Source organism: Nanorana parkeri, unplaced genomic scaffold (assembly GCF_000935625.1).
Source record: "Nanorana parkeri isolate BGI_ZX_2015 unplaced genomic scaffold, ASM93562v1 scaffold319, whole genome shotgun sequence".
NCBI lineage: Eukaryota > Metazoa > Chordata > Amphibia > Anura > Dicroglossidae > Nanorana > Nanorana parkeri.
In genome coordinates, this window is record NW_017306587.1 from 185,598 (window position 1) to 201,883 (window position 16,286).

At 41.2% G+C, this 16,286-nt stretch overlaps 1 protein-coding gene across 1 annotated transcript; it reads left to right on the top strand.

Moving 5' to 3' along the window:
• Positions 1 to 8,230: 8,230 nt before the first annotated feature.
• Positions 8,231 to 9,634, top strand: HOXD1 (homeobox D1). Its single transcript, XM_018558067.1, has 2 exons — positions 8,231 to 8,792; positions 9,197 to 9,634. Exons 1-2 carry the CDS (start codon positions 8,231 to 8,233, stop codon positions 9,532 to 9,534), a joined length of 900 nt encoding a protein of 299 aa, XP_018413569.1. The 3' UTR covers positions 9,535 to 9,634.
• The last annotated feature ends 6,652 nt before the right edge of the window (positions 9,635 to 16,286 follow it).

Below are 16,286 nucleotides of genomic sequence, written 5' to 3' on the forward strand. Positions count from 1 at the left end.
GCAATACAGAATCAGGGATTTGGCAAACAGGCAAGCTAGGTGCTGATGTTAAAATATTTAGTATAGTCTCCCTTATCAGGTATAAAAAAACATAAAAAGAACCCCGGGCGCCTATTCTGGTGCAATAAACCTTTTTTATTGGTAAAAGTAGGTATACAATAAATATACCTGAAAGTCCTCAGTGACTTTTCTGCTGTGGAGATGAATGGGATCTCCCATTCATCTCCACAGCAGAAAAGTCACTGAGGACTGTCAGTCCATTGACACTTTTAACCTTGCTTCGTTTGTGAGTACATTTACTGTATACCTACGTTTACCAATAAAAAAGGTTTATTGCACCAGGACAGGGGCCAGGTGTTCTTTTTTATGTTTTATGCAGTTTTCAGGATCCCTTGTCTGAAACAGGGCAGCCGTACTGGAGTTTAAGAAGCTTTTTGGGCCACAGGAGGGTCCCTTTTGGCGCTGGCCAGTGCTTTTCTGGAACTCCAAGCCATTGTTATGACCTAAAATTGCAATTTGTTACTGGATTGCACATTTTAGCATATCAAACTCAAGAACCAACCTAGGCAACAAGTAAATACATCAATGATCTGAAAGTGATAGCTGTGTAACATTGTAACTGTGCACAAGGATCACTCAATTTGCCTTTAGTATGAGTTTGTTATACTTTACTACATTGATTCCCAGCAGACTATTCATCATGCTCTTGTGCAGCACTGAAACCTTTATTTATGAAAGATGTTAGATGCTGTGCAACCTCCATCTCTGAGATCCACAGTGGGTGGTGTTCAGAACCCGAGAACATACAAACCTGCATTTTTCAAGCCTTAAATTCAGGCCAATTCAGAAGTGTTGTCACTTGCAGCCGCAGGTATTTGGAAAGCAGTGTCCAGCTAAAGAAGATAAATGCCACAATAAAGGTGTTCTGCATACCCTGAGTAAGTATAAATGCAAAACCACATGGTTCATAAAATAAGAGTGATGTGTATCCCTGGTGTAAAATTTCTATTTTAAATACATGATATTATTTTTTAAACCCTGGATATGTTCCCATACATTTATTTGGTTAACCTCGCATAATTGTGCCCTATCACAGTTAAAAAATGCAAAATGTCCCATCGCACTCCTGACTGGGAAAAAAAAGTTCCCCAAGCACAGGGCGGGTGCGGCAGTGACAGCAGACGCCTCCACAGATAACAATAAACCAATAAAAAGTCACTCGCACCCCAATGTAGCTTCCAGTCAATCTATTTATTGACTAAATGGTGCAGCATTTCCATGCAACGTTTCGGAACCAAAGAGGTCCCTTCATCAGGCAAGTAGAAAGTAAAAGTTATATACACACTCATGGGCCAATGGGTATATTGGAGAAAGCCCTATCCAGCTCCTATACCATCTTATGTAAAATAACATCAATACTCCCAGCTTGCCTTTATGACATAAATGTTGGACTTTAATAAAGATAGTAAAGTGAGCAAGGCATTTACTGATTACTGGGTAATATGATAGAGAATCAGTGCTAGACTAGCAATAGATAGCACATCCGGCACATAATTTATAGACATGCCAACTCACATGATCAAAAATGTAAGGAGCTCTCAGCTTAATAAAGCACCAGTTTCCAAATGACAATATGGGAGTCCTGTAAGGAATGACATTACACCAGTCCATGCATACTCTCTGCAAGTTAGAAATCGTTTGCCAGCTTGGAACTGCAGCAAATTTCCTAATACACTGAGCTTATTGTATAGGAGCCCATGCCTTTTTTTAATCAAATGCCAACTAACGGAGTTGATATTTTGGCCTGCCCCTCTTGCTTTCCATCCTTGAACAAGATGAGGCCCCCTATCAAAGTTATTGGCTAGTGGGTAGGGAAAGTTGATGAGAAGTAAGTGGCCAAATCAGGACTTTTTAGCTGAAGTTGGTGTTTGCAATCTCCCCACTCTGGAATAGAGGGCAACATTTGCAACAGGTAGACTTTAAAAGAGTGTAGCTTATCTGTTAGTGTCATGGTCTACCAGGCGATAGCAAAGGTAAAAATCTACATTTCAGCTATCCAAAACTAAAAAATAGTATGGGCTGGGTTTGGTGTTAAGCCCCTGTGCATCCTTTCAGCTGAGGAAAGTCACCCAGCAAAGTGAAGAAAGAGCAGCGTAAATAGGAGAGAGAATAAAAAAATTGGTGGACAGTGACAGATTATCTGCAGAAACAGAGAAACAGATGCAAACTCAGAGAATTAGTGGTTAGAGAGGGTTTAGAGATAAAATAGAAGAAAAAAAAAAGGAAGACAGTGTCACCTGCAGAAGCTCAAAGTCAGTAACTGAAGAAAAGCATAGATGACTAGAAAATGATTCCCAGAGGAAGGATCCAAGATTTGGGTAAATGTATTCCAGTTCAACCTTGAGTAAATCTCTTGTAACCTGCCAAGCATATGGTATTGTACACTATTTTTGTAGAATTAATCACTGGTTTGGGAATAATTATCTATTCATATTGAAAACTTGCATTTGGTCCACATGTTTTTTGAATATTTATTAGAAGTACGTTCTGTTATTGTGAGTTATTTGGTAAATGAGACAAAAAGACTGAGCCAAGAGCCCAGAAGTATTTCCTAATTTTAACCAAGAAACCAGTTGTTGGTGCCAAATTATTTTTTTATTGTTTATTTTATAGGAAGCAGCAAAATGAAAAAATACATTTGACATTACAGTTGTCATTGAAAATAATAGAGATCAATTCAATTTATCTTTTCTCTGCAAAGCCAATTTACAGATTGTTTCATTCCAGATATTCTGGAGGATTTAGAGCTTTGCATTTGCTCACAGTATAGTGAAACTGTTTCTTATTGGTCTTTATATTACCAGTCGGGAGTTTTGTCTTCACTATCTTTCAGTGACTATCAGTCACCAGTATTAGGAGGTAAACAACTTAGCAGCCATTCTTAGTCAGTATAGGGTTCCTCCAGAGTTTTCTAGGGGTTCCTTGAACTGTGGCTGATTTATAGGGATGAGTTCCTCCAAACACAGAAACTACATGGGTCCCCTACCCAATCAGCTGTGGGTCGGGATATTCCCTGCCTATAAACAAAGGGTGGGATGTTTGTACTGATGTAATTTACCCTTTATTGCCACATAGGCATATAGGGTCAATGTAATTTACCTAATAAAGCCATGTAACCATATAAGGTCAATGACATCACTTTTTCTTATGTGCAGTTGCAATCTTCTGAACCTGAGCTCATCCCTACTGATTGACCTCCCACCTGATGATGCCTGCATAATTCTGGGTCTAATGCCACTTGGAAGAGTCTGGTGTATGACACCAATTCAATTTTTAGCTGTCTGTAATGGTGGCATTCTGATCACCATTGTAAGGAGGGCACTCTTCCCACTGACCACCAATGTAAGGGATGTTCTTCCCACTGACGCTAATTAATTAATTAATTTTAGCTGGGGTTCCCCGAGACCTAAAAATTATTTCAAGGGTTCCTCAGAGGTAAAAAAAAGTTGAGAAAGGCTGCTATGGGGACCCAAATAGTAATAAAACCGTGACAGAGGTTCTGTTCCTTCCCCATTGTATTGAAAGATGAGCTTTATTAGTTTTTTTTGTAGCCGTCACTGGACAGAATAAGCTGAACTGAATCCAAACAATTTTGTTTAGTTTTGGATAATACGTGAGGGTTATAACCCCTGTCAGCTTTTTTTGCCATCTGTTTCCCATTGGGGAGATCTCCCTTTGCTTCCTGTCAGCCACAGCAGGAAGTGAAAAGAAATACTGGTTCTGGTAGTCAGCAAGGTTTCCAGAACTGGTGTCCCCATCAGAAGACTTCCCATTTATTCCCTTTGATTACCACCTCAAATTTAGGATTTTCTTTCACTTTAACCATCAGTGATCACAGTCACCAGGACAAATAGAGAGGGTAACGGAGACACAGATAGCAAAAACTGACAGATGTTCTAATCCTTCTCCACTGTGTACAACATTTTTTTTTTAAAGTTTGAACTTCAGTTTTACTTTTACTATCTGCCCCTGTGATCACCTCTCATCAGGACCGGAAGTGGAAGGAGATCCCTCCAACAGGAACAGAGACAATAACAATGTGAATGTGACAGAATTACTATAACAGATCTCTTCTCTACCCAAAGTCAGGAAAAAGGTACAAGCACATATTTCTACAGTGTGTCGGGACTGAAAAAAAGAAAAGTGCTAACATTTGGAGAAATGTGGAGAGTGCTACAATGTGCAGTAAAAGTGATTAAAAGACAACTATAAAACACTATAAAAAACTGTATTTTAATAATTGTAAAACGTATTTTTATTAATTGTAAAACTTGTTTTTCTAGTAACAATAATCAATATATTAACAGATGTTTAATTTACATACCTGTCCTCCACATTTATATGCAGACCAAGCTGTCCATCAAAAGTGACAGGGCTGGGACAAAATAACACACTACTGGGGGGCTTACAAGGCTTACTGCAACCATTAGAACTAAAAGGTGACCCTTATCACTGTCACTTCTGCTATAAAGCTGGGTCAGCAATTATTTGCGGAGAAACCTATTCATAAAGGTATGTGAGATATAAAATAATTGATATACTGAATACTGTCCCTTTATGTATTAACCATATATAGTTATCAGAATTGTATTTTGTTATTTTTTTTCAGTCTTTACCTTAGAGTTGTTTCCGATATGCCTCACATAGAAATTGCAGGTAAGTCACTAGGTGGCTCACTTCAAATATCATTAAAGAGGACCTCCAGGCAAATTACAAATTAACCCTTGCAGTAGGGCTGCCTCCATACTACAAGGGTTAACTGCTCTTTTTGGTCTAAGGTCTAAATTAAAAAAGATATACATACCCGATCCTCAATCCTGGCTGTTAGACCGGTCCCCGTAGCCTCTTCTCCCCCAGGCTCCGGAGGTCTAAAACCTGATGACATCTTTATGTTTAATACAAGTCCATTCATTTTATTTTTACATGAAGACGCTAAGGGACATTCTGCAGCTGGAGCAGTCAGGGAGAGAGGTGAGCGGTCACCGCCTTAGGACCAAGGATTGGGTGAGTGTATCTTTTATATTTTAGACTCTAGACCACAAGGAGTAGTTAATCCTTGGGGGGGGGTAGCCCCACTGCAAGGGTAAGGTGTACTATTTTGCCCGAAGTAAGATATCTGCCACACAGTCAGTGCATTGTTTTTAAAGATTCCCAAGTGTATAGACTTCCATTTTGTGAAGGGGCAGTAAAGCACAAGCACTATAAAGCACCATAGTGCAGAAAGTAGATTATGTAATCAGTGAATATAGCCGCCCCCGCACTTTTACATATTGTGATATTGGGGAGCTCACAGAGCACTCGCACAGCGGGTTTTTCAAAACACAGAGTCTTTATTTTCTTTCAAAACGGTAGATAATCACAAAATCCAACATAAATGGCTTGCTGTAGCATATAACAGATCAGGGCTCACCAATGACCCCTGGGTGGAGCTCTCCTGACTCACAGGTGGGGCCCTGAACAAATCCCAGCACCCTCTTCATGAGGGATGTACACAGGTGCATAATCACTATTAAGGCATGGAACCATGGAATGGAGATTTGGAGGCCACATAACACAGTGGTATTGCCACGCAATGCCACAATATGCACTATCATTCTAAATTGTACAATGATATACGGTTATTAATCATCAACAGTGTTGCCTTTTTCATTGGAACCTTTGAAAGGACTCTTGAAAAAAGCAACATTTTTGTTGAAATGCATCAGGGAAAGGTTTATGTATTCAGGCTGAAATTAATAAAATGATACTGTTGAGACTTTGGTCCACATCTGATGTAGTTAGAGAATTTCAGCCTCCCAAACAAGTTGACTGTTTGGGTACTTGTGTTAAACTAAACATTGCTGGCCTCATTCAAGTCTTGTGGTTCCTTTTGCTGCACTCCTCCACTGTCCTAAACTAAAGCCCTCGCATGAGCAGAGTACACCAGTTATAAGGGGAAACTACTAAGAAGACAGCATAAGATGGTCAGATCATGCTGGCTTGCCCCACCGTTCAATGTCTGTGACCAGTTCAGTTGTGGCTCACTGCCTGCTGTTATACCTGGAGGTGGCTCATGAGCTCATGACCTGTGCCATGACCTGTTAATCTGGGTGATAAACAGACACTAATTGCTTTGACCTGATAGGTGAAAGCAACACAACCCATAGAGAATCACCTAGGGCAGAATGGCTTGTTGGTAAATCTCTATGATTATTCCTTTTTCCCCAATCTGATTGGACAATCTCTGATTTTTAGAAACTGTATGAGGGCTTACCTAAACAATTTCTTAAATTTTCTTCCAACCAGGCATGCCCTTGCACTAAATAGCTGTAGGTAGATGTAAAGGAGATTACACAATAGATTGTAAGCTGTATGGTTAGTGAAATATCTTAATTTCTGGTTATGATGTTAATACCTCTTTTCATCTGTGGCTGTTGTTGAAGAGAAATGATTTAAGTCACTGCTTGTGCTGAACTGAGCACCGGAAGATATACATCCAGTAGCATCCCAGTGATTTAATGGCATTGGAGGGTCAGGCAGTGGCTATAAGGACATAAGGAAAGGCCATGTCTCAGGTGTATTGTAATGAAAATGTTTGATTGTTCTGTAGAAAGTATCAGCCGCTGAGTAAGATATCCAGAGATTTCAGAGCCCTGTATATTTCACCTCTCAGGGAGGGTGAGTATTGTCAGGGGATACAACTGGAGCCATTATCATCCTGAACCCAGGATTTGAAGGAGCAGCACTTTCACCACATCCATTAGCTGCAGTCAGTGGTAAGTAGGGAGATGACTTGAGGTAACATAACGTTTAGCCGTCATGCCCATCAGTCTATTTTATATCTATTTTATGACTTTGTTCTTTGAAAGCTGGGGTGAGTTTCGCATTATACACTGAGCACACTGTAACATTCTATACAATTGTGTGTCCTGATGCCACATCCTTGGTATAGATGCGCCTGGCTGTGAGTAATTAAATATAATTAATAATGTACGGCGTAGGGTACATTTGGGAGGTGGTGAAAACCAATCGACCGGCAAACATCTTCCATGAGAGTTTGAAAGATATTGATCTGTAGAGTGAAACTCTCCCGAGCAGCAGTTTTATCTGCTCTTATCATCGCGGACAGTTGTGATGTCAGCAATATAGAACAGGCATTACACATCCCAGGACTAGAAGCTCTGCTGGAAGAGAGAGTTCTGAAGAGAGATGGAGGAAGATCACAACTAGGGATTTACTATGTGTACCGAACTGGAGATATGAGCAGAGAGAAGTTAGAAGGCTGAGGAGCTGTAGATCTTAGAAATGGTGGGGGGATGGACATCTGTTGAGTGACAGAGATGGAAACGTGGGGAGATCTGGAGATCTGATGAGTGAAAGAGAGATGGAGATCTGATGAATAGAGTGGATGTTGAGATTTGATTAGTTGAGGGGATCTGAAGATCTGATGAGTGGAGGGGATCTGAAAATCTGATTATTAGAGGGGAGCTGGAGATCTGATGAGTGGAGGGGATTTAAAAATCTGATGAGTGGAGGGGAACTGGAGATCTGATTAGGAGAGGGGATTGAGAGATCTGATGAGTAGAGGGTATTGAGAGATCTGATGAGTAGCGGAGAGTTGGAGATCTGATGAGTAGAGGGGAGTTGGAGATCTGATGAGTAGAGGAGAGTTGGAAATCTGATGAGTAGAGGGGAGATAAAAATCTGTTTGTAATAATAGGGGAGCTGAGGATTTGTAGTAAGGGATGAGTAGAAAACCTAAAATAGAGAGCTCAATGGGAAACCTCGAAATCTGATAAGCAGATAGAATGGGTAGATGAACCCCACGTTTGATGTATAGAGGGGTGCTGTCAGTGTGTAAGTGCGTGAGCAGATGAAGATTTGATCATGAGAAGATCGATTTAGGGATCTGAGGTAGGGAATCTGTGAGAGACGTCCAGTCATCAGGGCGCTGTTCATTCATCAATGTTTTTAAAAGTCCGCTCAGTGCCTCGCCAACTGTGAGCTCCACCTGGGCTCGCCTCCTGATTGGCTGCCAGCTAGCATGTGACCAGCCCTCTCCCCACCGGGCAATATTTACTTGCTGAGGAATGAAAGAAGTGCACAAGACAAGATCAGGTGAAGCTCGGAGTGACCGGGGAGGTCAAAGTCTGAAGATCTACAACCGTCCCAGCCAGGACTCCTGCGGGAAATGAATTCTTACCTGGAATATACATCGTGTGGGGATGTTGTAGCCTTCTCGCCCAAATTCTGCCGAGGCGAGCAGAGGAATGTCTCCCTGCAGCCATATCCAGGGAATGGGGTGGACAGTCACTATGCAGGGAGTTTACCGATCGGTGTCCACCAAGCTTCTCATCAGTCCTCAGCACTGTATGCTCCGTGCAGCCTGGACGTTCCCTTTGAACCGAGCGCACCTGCTGACTACAATTACCTACCAGTCAGCCCCGATTATGACTTTTCTTTTGGATCTAGCCACCCCATGGAGGACACTGGGGGCCACATCCAGTACACCAGCTCTGTCTTCCCAGGGAACGGACCTTACTTTCTGAATGGACAGCTCTCCTACAAAAGCCTTGGAGAAGACACTCAGGGGGGAACACGTAGGGAGCATCTGGACCTCCACCCTGGGAACTTCCAAAACTTCTCCCCTTCTCCTGGCTCCTACCCCAAACCCAACTCCCCAGTCTCCGAGACACACAGCACGCTCAACACTTTTGATTGGATGAAAGTTAAACGGAACGCTCCTAAGAAAAGTAAGTACAAAGAGATCCCATTATACAGGCACGAATTTAACGAATGTGTCTATATTCGAGATGCGAATCAACGAATTTGATTAGGAAAGGGATATTTGTAAATAAAAACTGTTAGCATAATTATACTTTTTCGTTTGATTGAGCATTCATAGGGATGCATTCGTCAATATTTTTTACACTTTCTTTTTCTAATGGAAGCTTATGTGAAAATAGGTGAATCTTGGGTAAAATAGTGTGAATGTTTGGTAAAAGCATTAATAAATACACTGAACTGTGTATACAACCGATACAAGAAACGTGAACTGTGGTTTTGTTGAAACATAAAAGAAGTTAACTTTGTATCAGTTTGTGTTCAGTGATTACTATTTCGTAGCAGATTGTAACAGTTTGTATCCTTTTCGCAGCTTCGCCTTCTGATTATGGAGTGACGAATCCTCCCAGCACAATGAGGACAAATTTCACCACCAAACAACTGACTGAACTGGAGAAAGAATTTCATTTTAACAAGTACCTGACCAGAGCCAGGCGCATAGAGATTGCGAACTCCCTTCAGCTCAATGACACCCAGGTGAAAATCTGGTTCCAGAACAGGAGGATGAAGCAGAAGAAAAGGGAAAGGGAAGGGACCTTACCCAGTCCCCCCAACCCAGGTACTGTCCCTAATGTCCCGGTGGACTTTCAGCAGAAGGCAATCCAAAAGACTGAGCCCCTTTCCCCATCCATTGAAGTCCCCTCATCCTAGAGACACTTGCAGACCTGATTTCAGGACGTCTGCTGCCTTTGCACTATGCAATGCTATTGCTGTACTTTTCTGGGTGGCTGAATGATAAAGAACTCTGTATATAAAGGGGGGATAGCCCAGGAATTGCCTTTTCTTCGCAGTATTCAGGGAGAGTCGCATGCAACACAACGAATCCTGGTTAGGAGCTTCTAAAATCGTTACTTTGTGTTGGTCTATTGAGTTTACTTAAAGGGACATGCCATGTATGTACCCCACTATGCAAGTACTGATGACCAACCACTTTGGCTGGCCATAGATGGCATGATTTGTCACCAAATATGACCCTTGCGAAAATTTGGTAAGGACACTGGAAACATGCAAACAACCACTGTGAACATTTTTATTGCACTGAAAAAGGAACATCCCTGTTATTTATGTTAGTGATGTAGCTGATTTTGCACAGATGTCACAGCCAATCCATACCCCCCAATCTCTGTGATTGCTTGCATTACAACATGCATTATAACATCTGTCATTACCAATCTTCTTTTGAGAACAATTTTCCATCCACCTTAGTAAATCAGTTCAATATATGCCAGTTTGGCGGTCGTTTTGCGACCACTTTGCACAAAATCCCACTGATTATGCTTCCAAAGGAGTTCAAAACCGTTCCATCTATGGCCAGACTTACTCCAGTTTGGTGGCATCTGTGTTCAACCAAAGATGGGAATGTTTTCTTAACATTATTTAAATTTGCACTATTGCCTTTAAAATTGTTTTTCACTGTGAGTTAAACTGCTCAGTGAGATTGTATTTGATACCTCAGATATTATTTAGCCTCATGGCTCGGTTTCTGATGTAATTGCTGTATATATATTTTTAAATACAAAATAAAACTGAAAAAAACTATTCAAAATCAAGTATTTCTATTGTTTTATAATTTATAATGATAATAATAATAATAATAATAATAACATTACAATAAAATAACTGTACAATATAATGTGTGGTTACTATATGAGAGACAGTACAAAATGAATTTACTCTTATATTTGTGACTTGGTATTTTTTGGGTGGGAGGCTCCTGTGTAGTTAATGGGAAGATAAAAAAAAGGTCACTCAAAGTCCACCATGGGAACGTCAACCTTGTCTACTTTGTAATCCAAAAGAAAACCAAGTGTATGTGTAAGCTCGGTTGTTCTGTAGATTCAAAACGTTTGCATATTAAAGGAGAGTTCCACTTCAAACGGGTCCCTGGCTGGGAGAATTACAAATTCTCACTTTCAAAGTGAGCATCACAAAAGCCCCATCAAATCAAAAGCACACGTGTCTGTTTCTTTTCAACAAGTTCACAGGGTCAGTGGAAATGGCAGCATACGGACCATACCGGCAAATGCACGATTTTTATATTTCCTATGTGTGTCCAATACATATGACAAATGCTGACACAGTCCAATGCAGACACAGGCTGCAGAACGTGGGCGGGGCTTAAATCCAACATTGCAGTTAAACTTTGAAAAGTTCGGTGAAGTTTATTAAAGTCGAGAATTTTAATGTCGCAGCGAGAGGTGACACCTTCCTACTAAAACAAATCTTTTACTCACGGTGAAGATGAGTGGTAGAGGAGCAATTTGATGCTGCCAACAGCCATTTAAAGTATTTTTTTGTTAATTTCACTTTAAGAGTCTAAAAAAAAATCTATATATATATAAATATATATAAATATATATAATATCATTTTTTTAAACATAAAACTATAACTGTATAACTATACATGACAAATGGTATATTATATCGGTGTATTTCTACATGATACGTGTGGTGTATTTTATTTTGGCCATCTGCTTTCAGCTATCTAATGTAAATGACTTGCTGCATAGAACAACAGACATTCTTGCTGGTATGACACTTCAAAGACGGTCACCTGTGTCGTGACCCCTGGTTTCCCCTGGTCACCTTTGATATTGCAATGTCCCTTTCTTTGATAACCATCAAAATCCCTTTGCTAAAAAAAAAGGCACATTAAGGGAACAAACCTGGTTTTGGAGGGACACAACGTTGAGCATTGCACAAACATCTTGGGAAACTTTAGATTGACCCGAGCAGTCAGGGAGAGAGGCTGAGCACTTGTAAATGTCATATCAGATGTCCTTTGTGAAGATCAAATGTGTCAAGAGACAAAGGTGTATTTGGTGAAGGAAGTTTCAGTGTACACGTTTCCTTTTTAAATGTTTATTTCTGTAGAAAGCTAGTCCAGCCTATATCTGTGACACTGTGACACTGTGACAACAGGATGGCATCCTTCCCACCCAATCCATGCAGGGAGCCAGGGTCACAAACAGTTCATCCTAGACAACGGGGCATTGTGACATCACAGTCTACAACTGTATGGGAGATCTCTGTGTTATCAATCATAATCCAAAGAACACAAACATGAAGTATCATTCCATGGTTGTATTATACTGATATCCTCATACTGGATGACTGTGGGGCACTTCGAAAGGATTTCATAAAAGGTAAATAGAAATCAGATATTGATTATCAAAAGATCGGAAATGTTACAGTTTATGGTAAAGTGGTGAGAAAAATGTTCATGTGTTGCAATAGAAAATAAAACACTCATAATGTATCAAATAAAACATTAATCTATCTATCTATCTATCTATCTATCTATCTATCTATCTATCTATCTATCTATCTATCTATATTATGTTGTAAATGCCCCTGCATGATTGAATACTGAAAGTGAAAAAAATATTAATGAATTAACATTTTATATTTCTTTAGTACATTTCTCTCTCCCCCCTCTCTCCCTCTCTCCCCCCTCTCTCCCCCCTTTCTTTCCATATATCTATCTACAGCTATCTCTCTCTCTCTCTCTCTCTCCCCCCTTTCTTTCCATATATCTATCTACAGCTATCTCTCTCTCTCTCTCTCTCTCCCTCTTTCTCTCTCTCTCTCCCTCTTTCTCTCTCTCTCCTTTTCTATGTACTTTAGATAATGCCACAGATTTAAGGCCTCATGCATACAGCCCTAAAAAATGCAATGCAAAGCATTTTTGGTTTATGGATCTGAACACAGATATATTGTTTATAATGGAGCCATGCACACAGGTGTGTAAACACTGTCTACCTTCAGATCCATAATAAAAAAACAAAACTGAGGACATCTATTTTGCAGGTAAGCATTTAATCATGTTAACACATATAACGGCGTCTACTTGCATTGACGTAAGTGCATAAGGGAAGTCCAAACAGGAAAATTACATTGAAAACATAGTAGGAGGAATGGAACAAAAATGTTACGCATTTAAACTAGGGCTGTGTAAATTAACGATTCATTTCTTGATTAATCGTTAATCTTTTTGATCGATTACATTTTTTTTGATCGCTAATGAAAATACTCACCTCTCCGCCGGCTTCCGGGAGTCCCTGCGGAGATCCGGTGACGTCACGGACATCGACTTAACCGGACTCCTCCCCCTTTCCCCAAGTGGCTCCGAAGGGAAGGGGGGAGGAGTCCGGTGACGTCGATGTCCCCAAGTGGCTCCGTCGGCTAATGAAGGGAAGGGGGGAGGAGTCCGGTGATGTCGATGTCCCCAAGTGGCTCCGTCGGCTAACGAAGGGAAGGGGGAAGGTGTCCGGTGATGTCGATGTCCGTGACGTCACTGGACTCCTTCCCTTCGTTAGCCGACGGAGCCACTTGGGCCGGTGAGTTTGTCCAAGAAACTTTCTGCATGAGCGCCAGCCAAGGCATTGGCCTATACACATACAGCACAGCAATGAAGTAATACAATGAACTAGGATCACACTAATCCAGCACCTTATTATTCTGAGTTGCCCCACTCAAGCGGCGGCCATATTGAGTGGGGCACGTGGGATTAATAACGTGCTGGATTAGTGTGATCCTAGTTCATTTTATTACTTCATTGCTGTGCTGTATGTGTATAAGCCAATGTAGTTGGATCTGTATGTGTGTTATAATTAATCGATTAAAAAATTTCGGTTAATCGAACACGAAAGTTTTAATCAGTAACAGCCCTAATTTAAACACACACAAACACACATATGTTTACCTGTGTAAACACAACCATTTTACTGATCATCACCCAGAATTATTTTGGCCAAAAAACAAACAAACCATGGTAATATGATCAGTAAATTTATTATGGCCGTGTGCATATAGTCTTGAATATATATAGGCTATTCTCCCAGTCTGGGGTAGCCCTAAGGTTCCCTCCCTGGGCGACTGGAAGCAATTGGTTGATCAGGCATTGCCCCTCTATAAACTTACATATGAGCAGCGGGGCAACCCGCTAGGCTTTGCTCGCATTTGGGACCCCTGGCTCTCTTCTCCTAATACAACTGTGGATTTCATTGAAATGCACCTACTGCTTTGTGGTATACTGGAGTTCTTGGTCCTTTCCCACATTCCATAAAGTGTACTGCAGTCAATTGCTACATCTACTAATACATCTGTGATGAACCTATATTCTACCTGTGGATTCTCTCCTCCGCTCTGGAGTCTGTAAGCTTGTACGTTGTATGACAATTGTTCCTGGGTTATGGTGACCCAGTTGTTTTTGTATTGTCTTTTTGTGTTAATTTATATAACATTTGATAACACCAATAAAAAGCATCTTTAAAAAAACATGCTCTATATTCAGATTCATAATACAAAATGGAAAAATCTGTGTCTGAGGACATACATTTTATGTGCATATTCTTGTAAATGGATGTTTGCTGTAATACACACATAAGTGTGTAAATGAAGTTCACAAATGAAATTACTTTCAAAACAGAGCAGGAGGAATGGAATATTACATTCTTTATTTTCACAGGACACAGGTGGACATCCAAAATCAGAGCAAAAATGTTACAACTACAAATTCAAGCCAAGACATAGGGGTCTATTCACAAAGCTGCCGAAGGATCTGGCTGTAGCTTCGGCTGATCCTTCGGCTAGCTTTGGCCCCAGGACCCCTTCGGTTCAGTAGAACCGAAGGGCTGCTGTTCGGGCTATTCACTATAGCTCGCACAGCTACCGAGGTTGGCCGAGCGGCTCAGTCGAGCCGAAGGCATGTGTGAGCCAAAGGTCGAGCCGAAGGCATAGGTGAAAGCTGAAGCTGGCTAAACGGCTGGCCGACAGCCTGCTGCTGACAGCTGGGCGGAGCCAGTCGTCATCTCACGGCTGGCTCTGGCCAATGGCAGAGACAGATTAGCGTCCCTGGTTACCAGGTAACCAGGGACGCTGATGTCATTACTCTCCCAGACGCTCTGGGAGTCTCCCGCTATTAGATAGCGGCTCCCAGCCGCCCGGGAGATAAACACTTTCTCCCGGAAAGGCTTACTCTGCTCTATCGACCAGAGTAAACCTTTCCCTGCTCTGTTGTTTGTTTTTTTTTCTTCTGACACCGGCGCTGTCAGTCAGAAAAAAAAACAGCATAGGAATGCATAGCTGCATTCCTATTGGCTATTTCAGTTTGCAATAGCCAATAGCAAACTAGCTATTGCCCCGCCCACTGCTGCTGTCAATCAAGTTCTCCAACAGGTCCCCTTCTAGTGATTGACAGCAGCAGAGGGCGGGTGCAATAGCCAGCTTGCTATTGGATATTGCAATTTGAAAAAGCCAATGGGAATCTAACTATGCATTCCTAGGCTGACTTTTTTTTTTCTGACGACAGCAGCTATTGCTTCCTCTTCTATGTGCCATCATTTCAATCGTTTTCTTTTTTTGTTCTACTTTTTTAAACTGTTTTTCTATTCTGCTCGGGAACCACAGAGGTACCGTGCAAAATAGCCGAGCAGAATGCCGTTCGGCGGCATTTGGCTATTCACTCACTGCTGTTCGGCATCTATGAGAATAGGCCGAACAGCAGCGAGTAGCCTGCCGGAGGTTCGGCTCAGCCAGTCCAGATGTTGGATCGGCTGAGTCGAACTTCTTCTTCGCTTCGGGTCTGCTGAGCATGTTTGGCCGACCCAAACCCAGCCGAAGCCACCCGATGTACGGCTGATTTCAGCCGATATACGGCTGAAATCAGCCGTACAAGCCTGAAGTGAATAGCCGAACAGCGTTCGGCTCACTTCACTTCGGGTCGGTAGTTCACTCGGCTGCCTATGGCAGTTTTGTGAATATACCCCATAATTTCCATGGAAGGCATCCATATAAACAATAAATCTGTTTCCAGCAAATAGATGTAATAGGTAAAAGCAACGTCAGTGTTACAGGAAACAGGATAAATAACCTAAGTATGCATAACTCAACCCAAACCATAAACTATTCTTTTACAGAAAACAGCAGACAAGGAATATAAAGGAGGACACTGGGTTCGCAGTCATACAGTTTACAGGAGTTACTGCTCATTTTAAATTGTATTATAAAAAGAAGTAGGTATGTGGGGATATTTAGGTGCCTATGTGACACAACCAAGAAGTTTCTACAATGTTGTATAAAAAAACTCTTTATTAATATAAAAATATTAAAATTATATAAAATGATTGTAAGTGTTATGCTTCCTTCCTTGTAATGCACATTAGTGCCTCCAAAACACTACTCCAAAACATAAGTAAAGTATGTTCAAAAACAATAGCCATACATGTGTTCTTTCTAAAACTTGGCATATAATTGCCTCTTCCTTATACTGTTGGGAGTAGTTGGCATTCAGCATTCGACGCGTTTCACGCTACAAGCGCTTCATCAGGAATTTTTGATTGTTGGAGGGAATCAGGTTTGGAAGCAGTCCATGTACACATGACTGGAATGATGCAGACAGA